The 26,558-nt window shown below is 40.5% G+C and overlaps 1 protein-coding gene and 1 pseudogene across 5 annotated transcripts in view; both read right to left on the bottom strand.

Moving 5' to 3' along the window:
- The window catches only part of NELL1 (neural EGFL like 1), a 719,285-nt gene that overhangs the window by 639,358 nt on the left and 53,369 nt on the right, over window positions 1–26,558 (bottom strand). For all 5 annotated transcript variants that reach the window (XM_039865670.1, XM_039865651.1, XM_039865633.1 and 2 more), the window contains one exon: window positions 11,526–11,676. In XM_039865670.1, coding sequence (XP_039721604.1) covers window positions 11,526–11,676 — 151 coding nt within the window. The remainder of the gene's footprint in view (window positions 1–11,525; window positions 11,677–26,558) is intronic.
- Window positions 7,148–7,261, bottom strand: LOC120610029 (uncharacterized; annotated as a pseudogene).

Genomic DNA, 26,558 nt, shown 5'->3' with positions numbered 1-26,558 from the left:
CTTTATTCATTCAATAAATATTAATTGGGTATTTATAAGACGTCAGGCACTATGTAAGGTACTCGGGATATAGCAGCAAACAAAACAACTGAAGTTTCTGCACTTGAGTTGCTTATCTAATGGAAGAGAGAGGGTAACATATATTGTGTAAGATGACAATAAAGTTTATCAAACATGAAGCAGAGTGATGGGGACAGAGCGTGGCAGGAGTGAGGGGAAGCCTATTTTAGACGGGGCTGTCAGAGAAGGCTTCTCTAATAAAATGTAAACACATGAAAGGACATCTTAATAAAATGAAGAGTTAATCCTGCAGGAAAAGGGTTTTCTTAGACAAAGGAAATGAGTGCAAAAGCCTTGGGACAGAGGCAAGAAGGAGATGGCCATGTTTGTGAAACAGCAGGGAGGCCATTGTGGCTGAGCTGAGTGATAATATAGGAGGGACAGGATATGAGATCAGAGAGGCAGGCAGGGGCCAGATCACATAGACACTGGTAGCCACGGTAAAGCTTTTGGATTTTATACTAAATCTGTGCGGAAGCAATTTAAGGGTGCTGAGCAAAGGAGCAACATGATATGACTCACCCCTTCTATAACTCTTATCCAGTGTGTTGAGATCGTTGGTGGATCTGTCTGCCCAAAGGCACATCTCGTTCTCACCAGCAGCTAATGCAGCATCACTGAACTGACCATGGGCATACATGGGCACACAGCACTGGCTGTCTTCTACTAATCTTTCTCAGGAAAGGATTTGCATCCTAAAATCTCTATAAACCTACAACTACCTTACCTCAGGTTTTATTCAGAAACATCACTGTTCTCTAAGCACGGAAATAAGCAATTACTGTGATTTTCCAAAAACAACAGAGCAAGAAGAGTCATTACTGAAATAGACAGTATTTTTGAGCCATCAAAATGGTATTTAGTACTGTCACAGGGTTCAAGTTCCATTTCTACTACAGTCTGGATTGAGAACCTCATTTTACCCTCAATAATACCAACTACAGATCTTCCTAAACAGTTTTCCTGGAAAGAGTTCAAAGGAACAGGTGGATTATCTCTTCATCCCTGAGGTACCATATGGCCAAAGAGAATAACTCTTGGAGTCCACCCAGGCACTCCAAAAGATAAAAAAAAAAATGAAGTTATTTTGAACCCCTGCAGTCTCTTTCTGGGTGTTGTACTTATATGTCAAAGCCTTCGCAAAAAGTAGGAAAAGATTCTTATAAATTCTCAAGGCTTTCCTCAAAGTGTCTGAATTTGACCAGCCAAGCAACCCATATATGGGATCCACACTGGCTTAAAGGAAGGAAATGTGATATTAATAAAGCCCATGAATTGTATTTTTCATTGCGTTGACAACTCAGGAGTGATTTATCTTACTTTCATTTGAAACTTTTCGTTAGTCTGAAAAGTCTCCTCTGACAATTTATAAGCAGACATTGCAGGTGTCCAGACCCCTCTTCCTGCCTCTGAACTGTAACAGGTGGAGAAAGCCCAGGCATTACCCTCAGTGCACCACCAAAGCCTGGCTGGGCAACGGCCACCTTTGAAGCATTTAGGCAACAGCCTTTTTCAACAGGCATTGCCAACCACAGGAAAGCAAAGTACAAGCACCAGTGCCCAATGAAACACTTTAACTGGGCTCAACCTCATCAAGGCTCACATGGCCTCTTATTGTCAGTTCCCTGACACCCTCGCCTATTCCATCACATTTAGGGTTCCAAGACTCTCCACAGCCACCAAACTACTTCTTTCTAGACTGACAGCCCACGGTGGTCTCGTATCAATGCTGTACATGCATTTCCAAGTGTTTGTGAGAATGCTGGTTCAACCAAATGATGCACCCCAAAGCACTACATGATTTAAAAAAAAAAGTTTTGGAAATGCCACGGTAAGCAAGGAAACAATATAATAAATATATAGGTTAACAAAATGTGCTGGAGGAGCCAGACACCTGGGTTTCACTCCCAGCTCCATCATTTTCCTGGTTGGGTGACCCCTGACAAAGCAACCAACACTCTATGCTTGTTTTCTCACCCACAAGGTGAGGGTGATAATAGAACTTACTTCATCATTTTGTGAGGATTTAATGCAATGGTGCTATTGCAGTGCTTTATATAGTGCCTAGAACTTTATTACATGATTTTAGAGAGCCTATAATATGCTAATGTTTACTGAGATTCTCCAAGAAAGAGTGTCATCTTTCTCAAGTATATTTAATTTCATAACTCTTATTCTACAAGACTATCTTGCAGGCCCAGTGATCCTTGGAACCTACTGGGAGAACTCCCATGCCTGTCAGTGATGTGTGTCCTGAGTCAAGCTGGAATTACAGCAATCTCTACATATCCAACTCAGCAAAACTACAATTACTCACGTGAAGCTTACCAGAGATAAGAAATAAAAAATTATATTTAAAAATAAGGATCTGGATCAAAATCCATAATCACCCTTCTAGGTCTTATTTCAAATTCTTCAGAATTGGCTTTGTATTCTGGTTCTGCCACTTTTTATCTTTATAACCTTGGATGAATTAACCTCTCTGAACAGCAGTTTCCTGATCTCAAAAGATGGAAAAATACACCTATCTTATCTTGGTTGTGAAGGGGATAAAATGAGATAATGAAGGTCAATATCTGGCACATTCTAGGAATCAATCAATTTTGCCTCCCCTTTTACTGTGTGTCAAGAGAAGTGCAAATTGAGCCTGAAAGCTGTTACCATATAAGGGTAGCCAGACCAACAGCTCCAATATTCTTCCGTGAACAATGCTGAAATCAAAAAGTACCAAATGAATTCATTTGCTCTTTTTTAAAGTACATAATCACGTTTTGAATGCTGGAAACAGCTACAGAGCATTCCCACCTCTTGTTGGTTTGAAACGAGATCAACTCAAGACGCTGAATATACAATACCCAGAAAGAGACCATTTATCCCCTATTCCCAAACCTGAGAGCTGAGTACCCATAATCAAGGCAAAATCAAAGGACACAAATGGGCCAACAATGGTTATTTTCCCTGTCCCCTTTAAATGCATATCTACAGAGCCAATACAGTTTCTACAGAGCCAATTCTGCTTAACCAATGATGACTATACAACCCAAATTTGCAAAGACAGCTATTCTAGGATGATTGTCCTATTCCCAGTTAGTCATTAACACATCCTAAGGATTCCACAATTTTAGGAACTAAACCCTATCTTCCAAATTAAGAATTAAGCCTAAAGTCAGCCTAATATAATATTCCCTTATCAAACTGTACGTTTCCAAACTCTGACTTTAGAAAATGTAGCCACCATGGCCATAGGAAAATGAAATGTGCTTGGGGTGATCTGTGAGAAACAATCTAATGCAGCTTCAGAAATAAGTCCTTTTTGGAAGGTGTGATGTGTGGAATCCCTGGAGGCTTTCACTAGTTCCATCTCTTAGTCTGTGCATTTCTTTCAACCTTTCTCAATTTGAAGAACCTATATCAAACCATGACTCCTTTAATTAGCAACAAAAATGCCAACACAGTAAATGCATCCTCCACACAGCCACCTAAGAACGCTCTCTAAAGCAGCCATCTCAGCATGTGACTCTCCACCAAAACCCTAACCTCAGCAGAGGGGAGTCACAAACTCCAGTGGCCAGTCAGGCAACTCACACGACTGAAGTGGTCAAGAGTTTGAAACCGTTTTCTTGAAAACAAGTAGCCCTTTGTTTCTTTAATTTTCTTCTAATAAAAACACAGGTAAAGAATTTCAGTTTTCTCCTGTCTACATTAATTAAAAACAAAAGCAAAAACAGCAACCAACGCATGGCCTCACAGTGACAGGGAGACAATCATGAGAGCTAGGGACTGTAGCAATCTAAAGAATGCATAACATATTTCTTATGAGAAGCTGGAAAGCTGGATTTTTAGGTCAAATCACCCAATTTTTAAATGTTGCCAACTAATTGAATTTTCTTTATTTTAGTTGAAAACTACTGTGGTGGCCATTACAATGTGAGTCACCTAAGGCACTTCTGCAAGCCAACTTATAGGCCTGGAGTTTCAACCTTTATCCTATAATGTAATGTCCCTGCCCACCAACAAATCCCGCAAGGCGCCTTTCATCGGGAGCCTACCAATGTCAACGCTGTGGCTCACTGCAGTTCCTGCCCCGCAGGCTGCACCCCGGCCACAGCATCTCTTCATAGCACCTCACTCCCACACATCACATAGTTCTCCACCTCTGTGTCACGTCTCTCTTGTGGATGAGACCTTCCACCTCTCAAGAAAGGCTATTACTTCATAGAAGAACCTCATTCAGGCTATCTTCTGATGAACTGATAATGCTTCAGATGGTGAGCCAATTCACTACCAGGCTATGATTATTGGCAACCAACACAATAAATTAAAAGCGGGGAGGGGAATCTGAACAATTTTTTTAAAAGCTGGTAATTTGTTCATTTGCTCTTTAAAAAAATTATCTAACTGTTGTAGTTTCACAAATTATAAATTATTTTGATTTCAAAGGAACAGTTCTAATGGCTGGGTAAACTTTTTTTGCACATAGCTGGAGCTCGATGGTGATTTTGAAACTGAAATGATGTGGCTTGTGTAAATATCACACTTTGCCATTTATAAAGCACTCTCTCACACTGTGAAGTTGTCAAGGCAGCTATTACTGTTAGGATCTCACCTAAAACCACTCCCTCTCCTCACCTTCAATTTGCAAAGCTCCATTTACACCAGCCCGCAGTCCATCCTGAGCGCTGACCAGGCTGGATCCACAGCAGGACTGTGGTACTTACTGTCTCCTCTGCCTAGGACACTCATTTTTTTTTATGATTTTCTCATGGCTGGCTCTTTCTTCGATTCAGTTCAAGTGCCCTGTCCTCAAAGAATCTTCTCTGGCCTCTCTTCTCCACTGACCTGTCATTCATCTCTCTGCTTTATTTTCCTCCATGACATTTATTATTTGGCTTAATTTTGTCCATATTTATCATCTGACTTGCCCCACTAGAATGCTAGCTCCCTGAGAACAGGTCCCTTGCATGTCCTCTTCACCACTGTAGAATCCACAAATGCTTCCACTCTCAGATTAGTGTCTGACAGGTTTGTATCTGATGAATAATGAATTTCAATCTGACAGATAAACTGAGGCCCAGAGAGAGGTTTCCTGGATATGCACTGACAGAGCAGAGACCTAAGCCCATGTCTCCTGACTCCCATTCCAGCATCCCAGCCACAGCACCACCCTCAATAGATGGGCAGTCTGGGGTGCCTTCCACACAGAACCCAGCAAGTCAGGGAGATATATCTATCTTTCATCAATGACAAGGCTCATCTGTTCACATTTATCTCCATGAAACCAAATGAGTGAACACGTATTACCCAGCAGGCAAGTGTTTCACAACTACTTATTCCAAAGAAAGTCAAGAGTTTTTTAAAATTCTTTAGAATTCCATTGAACTTAAATGATAATATACATAAATATTAATGAAATTGTGACTTTTTTACTAAAAAAGTAAAGGTTAATGGCTACATTTGCTGTTTTTTCCATTTCTCAAGCACTAGGCAATCCAAAATGTAATATGCATATATACAAGCATGAGCAATTTCCCCGAAATTATACTCTATTGCTATGATACTTGTCTTCAATTAAGGTCAAACGTCATCTGAATAGCTTCACTTCTTCTGACACAGATTTAAATTTTATTTAATTAGTGTGCTTCTGAAATAATCTCATTTCCTTGACATGCGATCGTTCCATTTTCCTTTTTGTCTGAAAATTACTACTTTCTAATGCATACTGCAGCCTTTAAACTCTCCCCTGAAGCTGGGTCTATACTCTGCTAGGCATAAAGATAAAAATGTTAAAAACCCAGATTCCAGGTGTCTTGTCTCCTAGCATTTGAAAGCATCTCTAGATGCACATTTTCGGCTTCAAGAAGTCTCCATCCAGAAGTAAGTGATTCCATTTACCAAAGATTATTTTCCCTTCTATTATTACCCTTTTCAGCTTTTCTATATTTTGGTTAGCTAAAATCTTGAACCAAGTAAATTCAAGGAACTATGTTATGTGACATGCACCACCCTGTCCTGCCTTCTCAGGGGACAGTACTTCCCATAGCCTGAGCCAGAACCCTGGGCATCACCCTTGACTCCTCTCACTTCACCCTCCAACATGCCACACAGAACTACAACCAGTTCATCCCATCTCCTAATTATGTCTTAAAGCGACTTCTCTTCGATTGTACCACCATTATCTGATCTAATCCAGGATTCATCCTCTTAGCTAGAGTCCACATTCTAGACAGTGGCAGCAACCTCCTAACTAGCCCTTTGTCTCCAATTGTGCCCCCACCATGCCATTCTCCACTAAGCAGCCAGTGTGAGCTTTCTAAAAACACAAATCTAATCATGCCACACCTGTGCTTAAATCCCTTTCACAGTTCCCAATTGCCCTTGGAATAAAGTCGAAGCCCCTGTACATTGCTTATAAAGCCACTCATAATCTGGCCTCTTGCCTGATCCTCCAGGTTCACTTCACTTCATTTCTCACACCTTGCCCCTTACTTCCTACCTAGGCTCTACCCACCCTCCAATAATACTGGGTTTTTCTTCAGTTCTTTTAATGCACCGTATCTCTCATCTCTCGCCCCTTCACCCATGCCACATCCAAAACTTCCTTCCATTCATCTTCTCCCAGCTGATTTCTACTTATTCTACTTTGTCCAATAAGCAGAATTCTCAGGGAAGGACTTTTCAATTCCTTTTGGGCAAGGCAAGGTACCTTGCTCTGTGCTCCCTGTATTCTTCCTACCATGGCACTAACCACTCATTCTGATGTTTCTCCAGCACTGCACGCTTTACAATTATAGCCGCGCATCTAGCACCACACATGGTCTTGAGTAGGTTTTCAGGTAAAAAATTCCTGAATGTTGATAAGAGAGGTTATACAGTCTAACTGGAGCATAGTTCTAAATCTAAAGCCTCTCCATTTGTTTAGATGCGGGGATCTGTTTGTATACTTTGAAAGCAGCGTGGATAGATCTACATTAAGGCAAGATTCTAATTTTTTTCTTTTCTTTTTTTTTTTTTAGGCGAGGCAACCCTTGGTTGACCTCACAGATTGCAAGGACCTTGTCAGCTTCCCATACTTTATTTTTATTTTTACGCCCAGCACCTGGTCTTCCTAGGTGGTCTCCCATCCAAGTACTAACCAGGCCCAACCCTGCTTAGCTTCTGAGATCAGACGGGATCGGGCTTGTTCAGGGTGGCATGATCTTAGATGGCAAGATTCTAATTTCAACTTTGGTCCCTTCCTTCCCAAATGTCAACAATTTACCAATTGAAAACATCTACTTTGTAAATAATATAGCCTTATATCTCTTTGAGAAAAGAATTATACTTTTAAGTGTATGTAGAAGGTTCTGTTTCTGGAAATGTACTGTTAATCACCCAAGTAAAAAGTTCTTTCTTGGTCTGGCTTCATCAAACCATATAACATCCTTCTGGAATTTCCTCCCCTCACTTCCTACTCTCGATTTTGATATTCTTCAATAAATTATCTGACAGTGCTAAATTATTTAAATATCAGTTTAATTCATAATTAGGAAGGTAACCCTACCGCTTTGAAGTTACAGAATGCATTCAATTAGGACAACCCGTTACCTTGAATTATCTATAATAAACTCCTAATGTGGAAACCTAATTACCATTTCAAATGGTAAGAAGTTCCCAACATTAACCTTTTTCACTTCTGAAGAATTTGGGGAAGAATTAAGAAATACTAAAAGAAGCCATGAGGCAAAGAAAGGAAGTAACATTTGTTGAATGCGTGAGAACCATTCACCTCAGTGCTCTTGCTGACTCCTCCTAGTTCCTCCATGACACCAAAATCAATACCTTCATTTTACCTGGAAGGACACCGAGGAGAGGTAAATTGAAAGCAATTGCAAAAGTTTATACTCTGGTGACTGAGAAAGCCAGGAATTGAACCCAGGTCTACCTGGCATCAAAGTAGAAAGTTCTTCCTTCCACAAGAACTCAGAAAACTGAAGAGTATCTTCTGAAATACAAAATTTTTCTTTTTAAAAATGTTATGTTTTCCCTGGAAACTGAAAATGTGCTCTTCATCTTCTCATAGCATAGAAGTATTCCACAGGAAACTTTTTCTTAGACCCCTAGCTTTCAGCTTCCTAATTATGCTTAGATTTAATTTTATCTATAATTTAGGAATAAAATTGAAAAAGAGAAAATTTACCATTATATCTTATAAAGCTGTGTATACTGGCAGAACGCTCAGTTAGATTTAATCTACATTAATTAAGCTTTCCATTTTAACAAAGCCCTATAAATCAACACACTTGAATTATGAAAAATAAACATTAAATCTGTGATGTCATTAAGATAGTTCAGCAAGACGGATTCATCTTTCTCGCTCTTCCAATGTGCTCTACTGCTACTATTAAAAAAGAAAATCCACCAAATTAGAAATAGAGATTAGAATTAATAACAGAGCACCTATTCCAGTACATGAGTCTATTTCCATTGCTATCCTTAAGTGTGTTTCCGATTATCTTTATACTTAGGCTTTCCATTTTATTTTATCCACTCACTTAAGATATTCATGGGAACTCGGTTGCCTCAGCTACCTAGGGTGTTTCCAGATATTAATGTGCCAAGAAGTTCTCTTTTGGTTTAAGGAACCAGAGTCTCCCAAATGACCCATCTCTGGCTACTGGATCCCCACCAGGTGCGAGAAATGCCTGCCTTTGGCCAGAAGGCAACGCGACCACTGAATGAATACTTCTGCTATTATTTTAATAATGGCCTTGCCTAAGAATAGCCAGAAGCCTAGCAGAAATTGTAAACAGCGATTTCCAAAACAGTAAATGCTGCTTTTCTGGCTGACAGTTTCAGAAAAGGCAGTTGGATGATTACTTCCTGTGGTGTCCGTGATGGCTAGGGAGAGTGTTCAGATCCAGAATGCTGTTCACTCATTGTGTTCATCAGCAAAGGTGACTTTTGATTGGAAATTTAATACTATCACAAAGTTTTGGTGATATACATAATTTCCCTTTGACCAATGAACTAGAGAAAAATGGCTGTTGCTTATCTGGTCACTCAGCATCAAACTTTACCACCACCACCACCTTGGCTTTTTTATTTTATCCAATTTAAACTAAAATAGCTTTTTTCATTAGGTTCCTATTATGTGCCAAGAATCATAAATGTTTTACGAATACTTCCAATCTTCACAAAAATCTCAAGGTATTATTCATTTCAGTCTCCAGGTACCAACACCTTTGCCCTTTTCACTGCCCTGTGCAGCCTCTATATGTAATATATCCAGGGCAATATCTGTGCATGGAACATTATATTCTATGTGAACCTTTGAAACTAACTATAAAATTTCTGTGCAGCCCTAACCAGAGACAGAGAAAATGATACACCTATACATTCAACATTTATCGAGTGCATACTATGGGCCCAACTTGGGGAGGAGGGAAGAATCTACATGATAAAAACTCATACCTATGCTACTCTCATGTATTTGAGCACAGACTAAATAGGAAACATCCCAAACAAGCAAGACAGAGACTGCCTAATTATTCCAATATCCTTGTTCTCTCATCATTCACATACTGCTAGACCAAATTCTCTAGTACCAGTCAATGAAATGTGGTACAAGTAATGCATGAGAGAGCCAGGCCTGGCTCTTAAACTTATCCAAGGAGAATATGGCAAAATTTTCATTACAGTAGAAGCTATTAATCTACATCAGAATACTATAATTCGAGTAAAAATAAAACACATACAAGCTAAATAACTGAAAAGTACTACATATAAAGTTATATCTGTATATATCTATACGCATGCAAAAACTACCCATTCTTTTAAAATGTGTCCCCCCAAATTAAACTATTGAGTATGTACATGATGATCATTTCAGCAAAGACTCAATTTCAACCAAAAAAACTCAGCGAACTCAAAAATCTATGTCTTACAGCACATTTTTATGTCCACAAACAGAACTCATCCATTGACTATTTTTTAATTTAATCACTTTGAAAACTTTAAACACTCCTTTAACTTGGATCAAAAAGTCAAGCTAAAATTTAAAATTATAGAAAAATACAGAAAATGAAAATACCATAAACAAATATCAATGGGCTATATTCAAAGCAATACTCATAATATAAAGCCTTCAGTGAACAGAAAATACCAAAAACAAATATTCAATAGCATAGTAAAAATACCAAGAAAGTGATAGAAAAGGAGGTAAGAAGCAGAAATCAATGAATTTGATCAATAAAACTAAGTACTGTTTCATTAAAAAAAAAAAAAAACAATAAATTACACAATCCCATGATGACCCTGGACAAGAAGGAAATACATATATTTCACATTACAAATTTAAAAAGATGTAACCACATATATAAAAGTTTTAAGAAAAAGAATATAATGTCCAACTGTCTGCCCCTCAAAATGCAAGTCTAATGAAATATGATTTAACAAAATTAAGTACATACAAAAAAAAGTTAAAATTAATTAAATAGAATAATGGCATAAAACAAATACAAAATGAACATTTTCGATAATAAAAGCTTTCCCAGCCTCTCCAAAATCAAATTATCGCCCCATAGTATTTTCAGGCTAATTCTATCAGAAACATTTATAAAAGAGGTATTTCTCTATATTTCAACAAGCCCAAAGCACCAAAAACTTCAAAAAGCCTTGAATTAACTTGCATACCCCAAAAAACCTGCAGTGTCTCTTATTAATGAGTTAAAACATTGAAGTGTTTAATGAGTTTAGTGCAAAGTGTTTAGAACAATGCCTGGCATTTATCAGGGCTCAAAATATTAGTTACTATTGTTTTTACTCGCCTACCCATTTCTTCCCCAAATCATGGCAACCTGTTTCTGGAAAGATGTTCTCGCAATCCCTTACTCCTTCCCATCCAGACTGTCAAACATCTATTCCCTTTTCCTTATATGATCATCGTCCTTTCTGGTCTTTCTTGGCTTACCACAAGCCTTAGTGGGATTAACCACTATTACACTGATTCCCTACATACAAATTATTAGCATTGCATATATAATACTTTATATTTATTTGTCCATCTGCCCTAGTTTACGTGATCTTTGGAATGAAAATTCTGTATTATTCACTTTATATGCTCAATGTCAAGCACAGTTCTGCATAAAGTAAACATACGATAAATGTTTATTGAAGGTTACTGTTAAATGTAACTAATTCACTTGCTTGATGACCTAAATATGATAGACAGGATGTGGTTTTATATGAGCAAAGTCTACCAGAAGATAGCAAATAGTTGAGAAAGACACTTGTGGTCTTGGGAGAGCAAACAGGAAAGCCTTTGCCCAAAGTAAATTCTTTATAAAAAGTAAAGTTATTGATGTGTTCAATAGAAGCAAGGAGTCAGCTAGCTGAATGTTCTCTTGCAGCCACAACCTCCAAATTCCAAGGCATTTTTGTATAATCCATTAGTTCTAAGTAGATTTTCAAAAGTAGAGCTTTCTTACCTGTGTTCCAGTTCTCGAATGGACAGTATCACCCCTGAAGTCGACGGCTTTTGCTGTACAGTAGCCAAAAAGGTGAATTCGCTCTTATTCCGGAACAGCTGAATTAATTTCTCACTCACATGAGGGGCCGCATGGATCTCTCTCTCTGTATCTAGGAGTCAAGAAGGAAGAGCCGAAGAAACAGGAGGGGAGGGAAAGGAGAAGGAAAGAAGAAATAAGATGCACAGTTAAAAATGCATGTCCAAAGGATCCAGGCTGCATTTTTCATTTTCCCCTCTTGTCAATAGTTTTCATTTTCAGATGCCATCCACCACTCCATACAGCTGCATTCATTCAATGCAAAACCCAGAAATGCCATCTCTGCCACCATGCCCACTTGTCACTTTGACAAGTTCACAATTGGCCGGTGATTTTCTGACAGGAATTCTGACAGGATCCTGAGCAATTTGGCCAGCTGCAAAGAGATTAAGTTGCAGTAAATAAGGTGAGAGGTAGTCAAATAAATAGGGTCCTAAATTCAGAGAATCCTGAGTCTAGCAGGATCCAAATGTCACTCCACTCGCTGGCTCCAATGTCACTTTTTCAATGGACTCTGTGTCCTTCTCTCCACAATGCCTCTAGGGAAACCTGTCCTTGCTCTGTGCCCTACAGAGATTTACTAGCACTAATAATGCCACACAACTCTGCTTTTGCATAAAGAATAAATACAAGGCATGTTTGTGATCCATAAGCGTGCCTGGAATTTCTCTGTAAACATGCAGTGGATGACTTTCCTCATGAAATATTTATTAAAGTTAAGGCCAGTTCAACAGGCCTAGAGATGTGTGAGTCCAGCTAATCTTGCTCCTGGACAGGAATCTTTCTGCAACATCTGCATAATGAGAGATATCCATCATTTCATACTCAGACTCACCCTTGTCATGATAAACTGGGTATTATCTCCTTATTTTATACTACACTTCCTGGCATCAGAAAGTAGGCACCAAGAGAGCAGAAGTTACAGAAAACTATTCGAAGGATGATAAATGAACACCAACAGTGTGTTTGGTGGCCTTCTCTCCTTCCCACACCTCTGACTGTATAAATACTTGGTTATTTCTCCAGGGCTGCAGAAGGAGCCTTTGAAAAATGTAGAACTTCAAAGGCCACCTTGCCCAAGCAACATCATAAACGTGTGTGTAGACCTTAAAAGAACCTCATCCCAAAGAGTGACTTTTAATGCAAAGAAATTCTTGAGTTCTTAACCTCAAGCCTCAGGCTCTTCATTGGCAAAATGAGGGTGTGGACTTGGTGATTGGTCAATCCTCCCGAGCTTAACCTTTTATCATTCCATGAGTTGCCGTTTCAAGTTTGCAGCAGAGAAGAACACCACAGTCTTCCGTCTGCAAAAGTCCACACTACAAATGGCAATGACGCAAGGTTGGTCCTCTACCATGGGGACCCTCAACCCAGGCAGAGCACTCTACCAGCATAAACCTACCTGCACAATATCTGCTTCTCTGCCCAAAGAAAGTCATTCACTACTTTACTGCTAGGTGACAGGCTGTCAGCTTTGGTCAAGGGCTGAGATAAGAGGCAGCCACTTAGAGAATGCTTCTACACCTTCTACAAAATCCCAAAGACTTTCCAGGATGATATTCAAAACCTATTAAATGTATGAACAAGTCACTATAGAGATTAGCGAATGTTTATGAACATTATTTTTATCATTTTTATTATTACTTTCTATCATTACTGCTAGACAAACATCCTCATAATAAATTCTACCTAGAATTTAGTGTCAGAAAAAAATATTTAGTTCTCGAGGTTAACTTATATGTTTACCTTTTTTTTCCTTTTGCTATTTTCTTCTTTAGATACCAGTTAGCAATCTACTGATGGATACTGGCTGCCTAGGGAGCTCAGCAGAGGATTCTGAAGCTTGGGCCCAATGAAAAGAGGGCCATGATCAATCATCAATGCCCGCTGGGGGAGAGAGCTATGAGTATCCCATCAGTTATGGGTGTCTTCACCTCTCTCTCTATTCTCCCTGGGTGCTATCATCCAGCCCCACAGCCAATGACACCCAAATTTATATCTGCAACCCCAACCTCTTCCTTAAGCAACACTGTATATTCGCTACCCCTCTTAGGATCTCCATATGTCTAATAAGCATTTCAAATTGTACGTGGCCACAACAGAGCTCTAGTTCTCTCCCAACCCTCTATTTTCTCCTAGAGTTCCCAGTCCTAATAAATGGACCCACCCAATTCTCAAGCCAAAAAAAAATAAAATGTATCCTTGATTCTTCCCTTCCCTCCATGCTCCATATCCAATGCAAGAGCAAATCATGAGGGCTCCCAAATCTGGAGTCTGTCCACTTCTTCCCAGCTCTAAAAACTCTTGTCCAAGCTGCCATCATCTCTCCCTAGGACACCTGCAATGGCAATCTAGCTGATCTCCCTGCTTCTATAATGCCTTCTCTTCTTCTCCATTCTCCACGCAGCAGCTGAAATATTCTTTTTAAAGCAAAAGTCAAAAACATTTAGTCTCTCACTTAAAAGCCTCCAATGGCTTCCCATTGCTCTCAGGAGAAAATCCAGGCTCTTCAGAATGGCCTGCAGAATCGCACGTAAATCGACTCTTGTCTACCTCTCCCGCCTGACATCATACTCTTCTCGGTTGCTAAAGGAGCACTCCAAGCCCACTCCTGTCTCAGTCTTTGTACCCTCCCCTCTACCCACGGTTGTCTTCCCCCACTGTCCACATGCCTTGCTCCTCCTTTTCCTTCAGCTCTCATTGCAAAGGCAACCCTCCTGGTCACTCTCTCCAAAGCAGGCTCTTCGCAAATGTCTAAACCACGACTCTGGTTATTTTCTCCATATCACTTATGATAATATACGTATTGGGACCCGTGTATTGTTTCCTTCTATCGCTCATCACAATCTATTTCATGTCTCTTACCATATTTCCTTCCTGTCCACACTAGACTATAAGTTCCATGAGGGCAGGCACACTTATTCGCTGCTGTATCCACAGTTCTTAGTGTCCAGTAGAAAACAGGCATCCAATACTTACTGAATTAATTTATTTATTTTCCATTTATTTTTTTGTCATTTATGTTGTTACTTCAAGTAACCACAAATATTAGTCAGAAAATAGGAATACCATTTGGAAAACTAGGAGATACATGGGTACTTCCCAAGGGCCAGCAGCTACCAAATTAAAGGAAATGGTGTTCAGTGCCACTTCAGCCCCCCCTCTTTCTAGGACACCCCACCTAATGGTCTCATCCAATCAGACCACACTTCTGTTCCCCCAGCCCTCCTAGAAAACTGAACATTTCTTTTGCCAGCTTTTCTCATTTCTTTATAAATGATAGGCACATTGAAGTAAAGGCCCCATTAGCATTCACCAGAGTGAAATGTAAAAAAAAAAAAAAAGTGTCTATTTTGATACATTGAAACTTTATGTACATCCTCATTTTCAGAAAAGCTCTTTCAAGTAAATTTACCATAATTCAGCCACTAAAAGCGCACAAGGAAGTAATCCCACTTCTTCTTACAGTACAGAGGCAAGAAAACTGAACCAGGTTCCAAGAGACGGAAGACCACTCTGAGTTCAGCAGATATGTACCTGTGCACCCTGGCATAAGACGCTTTGTCTCTCAGCCTCACAGTCCACATGTGAAAATCAAGTGGATTAGAATCCATGATCTCCAAGTTCCTTCCTAGTCTCATCATTCTGCTTGTTAATCACTTTACCCTAATCCCAGCCACATAGCAAAATGGAGTATGGAGGTTATTTTTTCATTTGTAAAACACCCAGATTTTATAATTCCTTCCTCTGATTTTCCAAAACAAAAATGTAAAGTTGTCAATTACTAAAAATAGTGATATGTCACCTACTTTGGAGTAGCCAGCTTTTTCCTAGTTAAAAGAGCAACCAACCAATGAAAACTAATTGAGAGGCTATGGTGATTATGCTTCCATAATCAACCACTATCATGTATGTTTGCTGGATTATTTAAGAATATTCAATGCTGCCAGAGAGAAGAAAAACAAGCGGGATAAAGCTCATAGGATGTGTTAAATATAGATAGCAAGCTAGAAACCTGTGAAATATGTTAAATGTAGATCGAATAAATGGAACATAAGTGTGCTGAACACAGATAAAAAGGATTGAATGAGAGTGTTACTTATAAATAGAAAGGAGTGGGAGGACCAAGTCATAATTTACAAATCATGCCACCTTCAGAATGATAGCTGTCACTCCTAAATCCGACACCCATCTTTGACACGCATTCCATTCCTACAATGGCCCCGCATGTATGCTGTCTGAAAAATGCTAAATAAAACCCACCACCGATCCCCAAATTACTGGTGAACTACAGCAGTGGCCAGGCATTTTTGCCCGAGTCTCTCCAAGAGAGGAAGCACCCTGGCTCCAGGCACTTCCCATCTGCTGAACCCCTTTTTGAATAGCCTCAGCTCCAGTCCATGTAACCACAGCATCAGTGACAAAGCTGATGGGGCAGAGATAAAGACTGACTATACAGACACTGCATAAACCAGAAATCCAGTGGGGTCTCCCAACCTCCAACTTGTACCCTATTCTAAGTGTGTTACCCTACTCCATCTCCTTCCCTTGCTTCTTCCTGGATATTTTAAATTGAGTTAATAAGTCATATGATTCAAGCATCTGAACTTGGTCTGCTTGTGAGGCTTTTTGTTTTGTGACCTCTGGGAATATACTTGTAGGATACCATCGCATCACAGTAATTTCCCACACAATAACCACTTACGGTGAACATTTTTTTAAAAAAGGAAAAAATAAGGACATTCCAAATAGTCAGAGGTTTTGCATGATCTAGTTAAGAAGTGCTAACTCAGCAGCAAGGGTTAAGTGCTTTCTCTTTCCTAGAATGAACCATTCTACCTAGTCATTTTTAAAGAAACACTAAAAATGCTAATGGTGATTATTAAGCATCAGTAAAAAAAGTGCTGGGTGAAAGGAGACTGGAGAGTAGAGAAGGAGAGAAATTAAATGATGGTATTCACACACTCTACTCCGCCTAATATAGAAGCGACTTCATTTCCCTTTCCCCTGACTTCTAGGATGAGAAAAGGTAGTGATTTTCTTTGCCAAAAACATATATATGTGTTTCCTTTGTGCCAGGCACTGTGCTGGGCACCAGGGAAATGAAAGTAAAAATATAGTTTCTGCCTTCAAGGACAGCTCCGTAAGCAAGACAGTTACCTGGAGACAACAAGTAGTATAGGGCAATGCACAAAGGAAGGAGAGGGCCCATGGAGGCTGTGTCCTTGACCTTAAGGTGAAAAAGATGAATGAGCATTTACCAAGTAGGAGAGAGAGGGAGTAGAGGGCATTCATTGAAAGGTCCCTGGGCAGATGTGAACACCCACATGTTTCCCATTCATTATCCTGGCATTTTTCTTCCTCTGCAAGCATCTCTCTCACTAAAAGTTCAGCAGAAAAGCATCTGCTCAACCTAACATTGAAGGGAACTCTCCACAGATTAGTGAATTGAGGAAGCAAAAACAGCAGCAGCCAGAAACATGACAAAACGAACACACCAGCGCAGCCCGCCTCAGCCCTGACTGATGGAGAATCCAGGCGACATCTTAGTAATTACAGCACATTTACACCAAGAACCTCAACACATGCCAGAATCCTGATATATAGACATGGCACTGCCTTCTAGCCTGAGTCCCACATAAGTTTGTGGTAAGATTGGCCCCAAAAGGTAAAGCAACACTTGATTTTAAATGGCAGTTAGCTTTTCATTTCTGAGTACAGAGGAAATTTACCAATTCAGAAATGCCAACCATCCATGCATGGGGCAATTTCTGCTGGGTGGCGGGAGGGGGACATGTGTCCCACTGTTAGGTCCTGCAGCCCTTTTTCGAGAACGTCAGTTGTTATTGATCCAAGCAGCTTTCGAAGAAGGAGAAATCACAAGTAGAAAGTAGTGGTGACACCAGGAGACTCCTACTTAATATGCAGGAATGTTTCACTAACAAGTTCACAGTAATATCTCATTAAATTTCCATTAGCTTTAGAAGCCAGAATGATAAAAAGCAAACGTGTCTGGCTTATTATGGTACCGAGTGCAGCATTAACCGCTTGGTGCATATCATCTCACGTACAATAACATTATTTTTCCTATTTACAGACAAGAAAACTAAGGCTTACAGAATTTCAGTGATTTTCTAAAAGACACTGGGCTAGGAAGCCATGGTGCTGAGATATCAACATAGCAGGCTGGTTCCACACACTACACTCTTCACCGTGCTACATCTACTGTTCGCCAACAGGTGTGATCTCGCTGCTCAGTGCAAATCATTACCATACATCCAGTGCCCAATGCATTATACTGACTCGGGAAATAATTATGAACAATCTATTTGTACAACTACTATGAGTTAAATATCAACATCTCCCCCATTTCATAGGTGAAGAAACTGAGGCACAGAGAAGTTATATGGTTCACCCGGTCTCACACAAGTGAATGGAGAGAAAACTGACTCTTGCATTACACTCCATAGCATTAACCTGGCACCGCACCGTCCCCCACCCCCCGCTCACTTTTTCATCCTCTTTCTGTTCTCCCATCCCCCTCGCTTCCACATTCCAGCCACACAAATTCTTTTCCTTCCTCCTCACCTTCACGCATCCCCTATTTCCTCCCACCTGTCGTCATCCCCCCACATTCCCATCTGCAGACCTCTCTCTCTTCCCCTCTTCTTTGACTGACAGCTTAACTGTGACTCCTTCGGCCCAGCTTTCTCTGACTGATCTAGGCCAGCTCAGGTTCCCTGTATTGACCTTCACTGTATTTTCATAATCAAGGTTCTCCATAATCATTTTATTAATGGCTATCATGCCCATTAGACTGGAAATTCCATGAGGAATAATTTACCAACATGTACGCCATGCTCTGCACACTGCCTGGCACATGGCAGAGCTTCAACAGATGTCTATTATATTAATAAATGTATCTTGACTCTAAAGTCTAGAACACAACACAGTGAAGATTTACCAAAGACACTCAACTATAACCCCAACTTGTTGAGAAAAAGTGCATTAAACTAATGAGCTGCCTCAGGAATAATAAACCCAGGTAAGCATCCCCAATTGCTCCATTAGGAGACTAAACCTAAAAATCCTGTGACACATAATGTTAATCAATTTTTTTGTAATTACTACATGATTCAATCAAAAGATTCCCGTGCCCCCATAATTTTACTTATTAGATAGGCATGATGAGGCATCAGCTCTTCTTATAAACATTTAAAATGCCAGTAAGGATAATGAACACATCCCCTTATCACCAAGAAATTAGCAAGCTGTAACCACTGCTTCTTTGGGCTGCCTCCCCACTCTCTGCAACCCACCAGTGATCAAGTCCCCCCCTTAATCCTCATCCTTTCACCCCCATCTCAGCTGGATCCCTCGGAATAGAGAAAGCATAGATACCAACTCTATCTGAATCACAGGACAAGTGGACAAAAAAGAAAAGACTAGTGAAAAGATTTAATGAGATTAAGACTGAATTGCATGTGGTACAAACTTCCAATTATAAGTTTTGGGGACGTAAGCATGGTGACTAGAGTTAACAATATTGTATATCTGAAAGTTGCTAAGAGAGTAGATCTTAAAAGTTCTCATCTCAAGAAAAAAGATGTTTATAACTGTATGGTAATCATTTTGCAATATATACAAATATTGAATCATTCTATTGTACACTTGAAACTAATATCATTTATATGTCAATTATATCTCAATCAGAAAAAAAAAAAAGACCACATTGGATAGCAAAAAAAGGTAACCAAGAGTAAGGAATGCTTGAGTAAATCAGACTATATATGCCCAATGGAAAATTATGTAAGATATGATATCAAAGTATTAGAGTAACAGAAAATGCCTAGGCAATAATGTCAAACTGGCACACAATTGTATGTACATTATATCTCTGTATAAAAATTTAGTGATGCATAGCAGAGAGATAAGAATGGCCTTCAACTAAAATGTCAGCAATTGGGAGCTCACGCGTGAAATTTTTCTTCCCATGTGTGTGAATTTTCCAAATCTTCTGAGAATCATTGTAGGGAAAAAACAACAAATTGTATGCTAAAATATAACAGGATACTATGGGAATGGGAAAAACAAGAAGGGCATCCTGCTAAGGAAGAAAATAAGCAACAATCACATTGCCTTTAATGAGGTAATTATGTCTCTAAATCACTGAGGACATCAGACTCTACCTTCGGCCAGCCTCAACCAGGCCTGGGTTCCTGCGGAATACCACGCCCCTCCTTAGTGCAGGGGACCAGTGAGCTCCCAGGGTGGCCTGCTGGGGCATTTCAACATGGACCCCCTGCCCATGGAAGCTCAGGCTAAGGGGGTTGAGGTGTGTTTTAGCGATAACTGACAGTCAAGCTTCCTCAGGTAGCATTTTAATCCACACCATCACGAGCCTGAGAACCCCAAGGGTGTCCCCACCACAAAGCGTTTTAAGTTATATGCAGAAAAGTTTGCGGAGTACAGGCATGAACACTGTTCCCAGCAAAGGATGCTCTCTGGGTTCTTATGGAAGACATGAGGGCAGTCTTTGTCCCTGCCCTCTGCGAACTACCCATCCAACCATTCATTCATTTGCTCTTTCATGATTTATCTTTAAAATCTCTATTGAGCTCTCCTCTGTACCAGGCACTATGAACACAAATGGACTAAGATACTTCTTCTGTCCACAATGGGGCTAAGAATCTAATACTAAATACACAAACAGAAATGGGAAGTGCTCAGTTGTTCAGCTCACAGACATAAGTGGGCATGCTCAAAGGACACCGCAGGGCTGGAATAACTCGGAACAGGACAGGAGAGCACCTCCTTTGAAAGGTGATCTTCCCACTAAGCAGCAGTGTAAGATAGTGGATTGGTTCACATTCCAGATTCACCATTTATCAGATGTGTGACCTTGGACAAATGAATTTCTCTGTGCTACAGCTTCCTCATCTGTAAAATGGAAATAAAATTGCATTTATCTCACAGGGACAGTATGAAGATTACATCAACAAGTATATGTTAATCTCTTAAAACAATGCATGACACATAGGAAGCACATGACAAATGTTTGCTTATTTAGAACAAAGCGACGGCAGGCCCTGGGTCCTGGAGGATGGGTGAATATCAAGCTGTGCCAGCGACCACCATGTCACAGCTGCTTATGGCTGTGACCCAGGAGAAGGGCAATGGGTGGGTGAACAGAAGTTGCCAGCCATAGCTGTAGGCACAGCTAGTGACCAGTTCTAACTCTCCTCTTAAAATTAAAAATTGAGCAGGGGCCTTGGGACTCACAGCCACTTCAATCTAGCCAGCTAGCCAACATCCAAACATCTTCGAAATTTTGCTGTGTGCTAGATGTCAAGCTAAGGGCTTTAAATATAACTACCTAATTTAGTCCTCTCAGCAGCCAGCAGCCTAGTGATATATAAAATTGCTATCACCATTTTACAGATGAGGTACGAAAAGTTAAGAAGCTCCCTGCTAAGTGTTACAGCTGGAATTCAAACTCAGATCTGTCTAGCTCCAACCAAGATGCAGCACTGCCTCTCAGCCCCATCCATCCACCTCAGCCCAACCAGCATTTGAATGAATACTGGCTCCACCATGTAAACTGAGACCTTGGGTAATTTAGCTTCCTTCCTTAATCCACGAGTTGCCTCATCTGTAACACAGTAGTAATATTATCCATCTTGTAGGGTTTAGTAAAGAAGTAATAGAAAAATATGTGGAACATGCCAAGTACCCAGCTTGTGTTCAATAAGTTTTTCCACTCTCTCAACCTCTCCTTAGGACATTTCTGAGAAGGTCTGCAAAGGCGGCTCAGGAATCTACACACTAAAGTCTTAGCTTTAACATTTGCCAACATGTTCACGCACATGACATTTCATATTCATATTAACCCATTGGTTAGGTATTAATAGCCTCGCTTTAAAGGTAAAGAATCTCTGGCTTATAGAAGATAAGTGACTTGCCCATGATCCCACCACTGGCAAGTAGAAGAGATATGTCTTCAGACTGAAATTTTGCAGCTCTTTTTATATATTTCTGCATGGCTTCCCTAATCCCCAGACAAGAGAATCATTAAACTTGTCCACTCCAATGCCAGGTCCCTCCTACCAAAGAGGTACCCCTCCTCTGGGACCTTTAACTCCTCCATATATTGAAGTACAATCTCTAGCCTTAAAAAGTTTGGAGTGGTGGGCTGACCTAATTAGTTTCCTTTTGTGCATTCCTAATTCTCAGGCATAAAAGAGACATTTCAAATGTTGTATTGGCCTTGACCTTGTCACATCTACTCGAATTCAGTAGTAAACAGAAGGGCATCATGTTAACTGCCAAGCTCTCGTAATGAATAATTTATGATTATTCATTATAAATCATTTTTACATGTTGCCTCAAATGCTGTTTTTCAAGAATAAAAATCTTCCTGCATTGAAATGCACAGTGGTTTTAATATGCAAACCTCCTACAGAGATGATGTCTCATTTTAATTATTGTTTCGGTTTAATAGGTTTTCATTAAATTAGAGGATGGAGTAATTACTAGGGTGAACAGCTAATGTTTCAAAGGTAAGCTCCCATGGTTCATGGGCAAAAAGACAGTTGTGGCACAGAAAAGCAGAAGGTGACACTCTTCTGGATAAGCTGGTATTCAGCCTGATATTAAACCGCGTTGGCTATTTATTTTCCCAGCTTCCAAATAGAGTTGGCATCCTCTCACGGTGCTATGCAAACAGCTCTAAGCGTGTGTTTAATTTGGGGTCTCTTAATCACATAACTTTTCTATCGGGAATCCAAGCTCCCCTGTCATCAGACAAGAAAATGCTCTTAAAAGTCCACAACCTGCAAAGCTAGATGTCAAACTACAGGAAAATACTCCTGATGAAATTGTCTTCTTTCACACACACAAGTAATTTAGTTGGTTTAGTGGATTAATGTCTGACTTTCCACCCCTGGGAAATTGGTTCGACTTCAACACAGGCTGCAATGACCAAAATCATATTAATTAGCCAACTGTCAGAGGCTCAATGAGAAATGACTTTCATGGCCTCAGCAATATTTTAACTCAGAAACTGCACAAATTTGGCACTTGGGGACCAAGAGGGCAGCATTACCTCAGACAGAAGTGAAGGAATGAATGCAAAGTAGGGAATGAGGGGAGAGTGGGGGGTAAAATCTGCTGTACTGGAGTCCCAGTGGTCAGAGGTAAGGGGCATGACTCGATACTAGGAGGGGCTGGGGGCCCTGCATTGCAGAAGTCCATGCCTGGGGAGCCAGAGGGGCCTTGGCAAGCTTCATATGGGCAATTTCTTTCCAGCTAAAGGAAGGACAGCTAGAGGGGATCCTTCCAGAAATAACTAGCCTATTAGTTTAGGGCAAGTCTGGTCACTATGTATGCCAGGAGAGTAATGTGGGAACCTCTCATTACACTATGGCAAGGAGGAAAATAATCTTCACAACGTTCCACAACAGAAAGAATTCATAAAGCAGCATTAGTCCCAGGTAAACCAGCAGAAATTAAGTGGTGAATAAGATACCCTCACCACTCACCACCACCCCAATCCCAGTCTGATACAAATCACCTGTCAGGGCCCAAAATTGCTGGCTGGGGCCACTGGAGGATGTTTTCTCTTTTGTTACAAGTATCCTGGATATTTCTAACAGGACTAATAATTTGGAACTCCTGAATGAAATGCTTTTTCGGCTCCTTTATTTCCACTGTCCTAAAAAAGCACATCAGTTCTTTGATCACGTGCATTAATCTAATTACACGCCTTGTTAGCTAATTAGTTCCAGAGTCACTGCTGGGGAGATCTCCCTCGCTGTTCATCGGTGTTGGCCACAGTGTATCTGTGCTTTCAGGCTTCTGGGAAAACTGAAATTATTGACTTTTCAATTCTGTACTGAGGGTCAGTAAAGCCTTCTGGACTCCTGAAACTCCAGGCTTCACACAGAAACTCCAAGAAATGGGTACACCTATCCAAGGGGAGTGCTATGGACGTGGTTTCTTGCAAACTTGATATGCTTCTTTGAAAACTGAACTTCTCTCTAGAGATTTTATCCTGATTCCATTAAACATTAACATCACCCTTAAAATGAATATTGGAAATGCTGCTTGCTCCTGAACTCAAAGCCAATTGCTATCTGGCTACTGGATCTCTCTACCAATTGCTCTGTACCACCGTCCCAAACATCTGCAACCAAGGGCAAAAGTTACAATCTCCAATGACGGAAGCTTTTTTTAAAGAAATGAAAATGTCAATTTGGGGGAAAACTGACCTTTGATCACTGATGCAAATAACTTGGCTCTTGCATGTCCTAGGGTAACAACACTGAGTCAATTTTCAGTAAATTAAATAGTGTATTAGATAGCATCTTGATAATAATTCATCTCAAAAGGTGCCTAGTAGGTTCTCAAGGAGTCTTTTCTATTTGGGATGATCTGACTTAGCCAGCACATAAATATTCTTTAGGAATCCCTGAACTGCCTCCACCAGGAGTGATTATTAGTTCAGCCTGTGCTAAGCCCTATCAGGCCACAGGTGAGCTGAGAGCCGGGCACAGGTGAGGAGCTCCATGGGCATGTAATTTTAACTTTTCTCCCACCTAGAGTTCCAGCCACCTTCTCCACACCTATCCAAATCCTGCCTGTCTCTCATGGCCCAGCCCAATTCCTCTAATTCCATGAAGCTTCTAGAGCCCCCAGGGAAGGGTGTATTCCCCTCTCCACTTCAAAATTGAATCATTCACCCATTCAAATACATATTTGTGAAGCACGTTCTCTGTGGCAAGCACCGTACCATGATGAATAAGACAGACTCATTCTGGAGAGAGGTATCCAGCCAGTATTTAGTACCACTTATTCTGACACATCCTACATTCTGCATCTTGTCCAATCCAATGGCCAGTTCTCTATCCTTAGCCTAACTGACCTCTGGCAACCTACCAAACAGTCGTCCTCTCTCCTTTTTAAGACACTATCTTTTTAACACTGCTTTCTTCCAGTTTTCCTCTTACTTCTGAGACCACTTTGAGGCTCCTTCCTGCATTCCTCCGCCTGCTCATTGTCAGGGTGCCTCTGAGAACATCTATTCAACGGCAAGCCCGGAGCTCCACCTGCTTCACCACTCTGACCTCCAATCCTTTGGACTACGATAATGCAGCAGCTGCCATATCAACTTCTACTTGTCTTTCCTCCTCTCCTCCCTTCTCTTCTCCCCAGTCCCCAACTCTCCTCTGACTCTCTCTCTTCTCCCACCACCCTCCATGTATCAGAGAATCAAGGAGACCGTTTTCAAACTTAAAGCACATATCAATCACCTCAGCCCCTTATTTTAAACCCTCGAATACCTGCCTATATTAGTTCCCTGATGCTGCTACAACAAATTACTGCAAATTTAGTGGCTTAAAACAACACAAATTAATTTACAGTTCTGGAGGTCAGAAGTCTGAAAAGGGTTTCACTAGACCGTAACCAAGGCATGCACAGGACCACGCCCCTGTGGAGGCTTTAGAAGAGAAGCATTTCCTTGCCTTTTCCAACTTTCCTTGGTTCATATCTCCTTCCTACAGTTCCAAAGGCAGCAGCATAACATCTTGCAGCCTCCCTCTGCTTTCACCTTCTCTGAGCTTCCTGGTTCCGCTTGATAAAGGCATTTGTGATTACATTGGGCCACCTGAATAATCCAAGATAATCTCCTCACCTGAAGATGCTTAATTTAATCATACCTACAAAGTTGCTTTTATCATGTAAAGCGATATAGTCACAGGTTCTGGAGATTAAGACAGGGCTACCTTTAGGGGGAGGGGGTCATTATTCAATCAGCCACAGTGCATAATTGTGCATGATGCACAATTTAAATAAAACCCTACCTCCTTACTTCAGCCCAAAAGACTCCGCATGACTTGGCACTGCAGCTGGAGCTGAAATAAAGATCAAGCTTTTACTTTGGCCCTGGCCATGCTCTCCGGCCTCCTCTGATACCTCCACCCACACTGGCCATCCTTGAGCCTCTTAAACTTATTCGGTCCTAAGGGTCTCTGTACCAGTTATTCCAGGAATGTTCGATCTGGAGCAAAACCATCTGGATTCAACTCTCAGCTTTGCCACTTACTGGACCTAAAACATTGGCCAACTGATTTTTACCTCCCTGTACCTCTGTTTTCCTTCCTGTAAAATCGTGCTCATAAAACCCATTTCTCTTGTAGGATTAGTATGGATTATTATAAGGATTAAATGAGTTAATGAATATAAAGGATTTAGAACAGTGCCTAGCACATGAAAAGTGTTCATCATTAATAACGTAAGTGATCATTAATAATATTATGATCATTTGCATGGCTGACTCCTTCTGCATTCAGGCATCAGCTCAAATAGCACTTTCGCAGGGAAGCCTTCCCCAATTATCCTCTCTATCATATTGCTATTTTATTTCCTTCACAGTATATATTACTATCTAAAGTTTCTGATTTGTTACAACTATAATTATTTATTTACTGTGATTGCCCATCTCTGCTAGAACATGGGCTTCATGAAGACAGAGATTTTGTCTTTTCTCTGCTACATCTCCAACACCCAGAACAATGCCTGTCACAAGATTGTACAATAAATATTTGTTGAATGAATGAATGACTATGACATAATAGACTGCTGGTTCTCTCCTCCTTGCACCCAGACCCAGGGCAGGACGTAGTCAAATTCTTATACAATTAGGACCCAGCACAGCGGCTGGCACACATCAGCAGAGCAGACTCTGACTTAATACTTGGCTGATTGATCAATACATAAGTCAGCTTTAGGAGCATCTTTAAAGATAAGAACTCAAAAAAAAGTAAAAAGAAATGATTTTCCCCCAGCCAGTCATTCAGATTGAGAGAGCAGGGATTCCAAAGTCACAGATTAAAAAAACGAGCGAATAGAAGCAGGAGTCCTGGGAGCCGCTCTCTCTGTCCTTACCACACACAC

The sequence above is a fragment of the Pteropus medius genome, unplaced genomic scaffold (assembly GCF_902729225.1).
Source record: "Pteropus medius unplaced genomic scaffold, Ma_sr-lr_union100, whole genome shotgun sequence".
NCBI lineage: Eukaryota > Metazoa > Chordata > Mammalia > Chiroptera > Pteropodidae > Pteropus > Pteropus medius.
The sequence above is the reverse complement of the archived record's forward strand: the minus strand, read 5'-3'. Positions and strand labels throughout refer to the sequence as shown.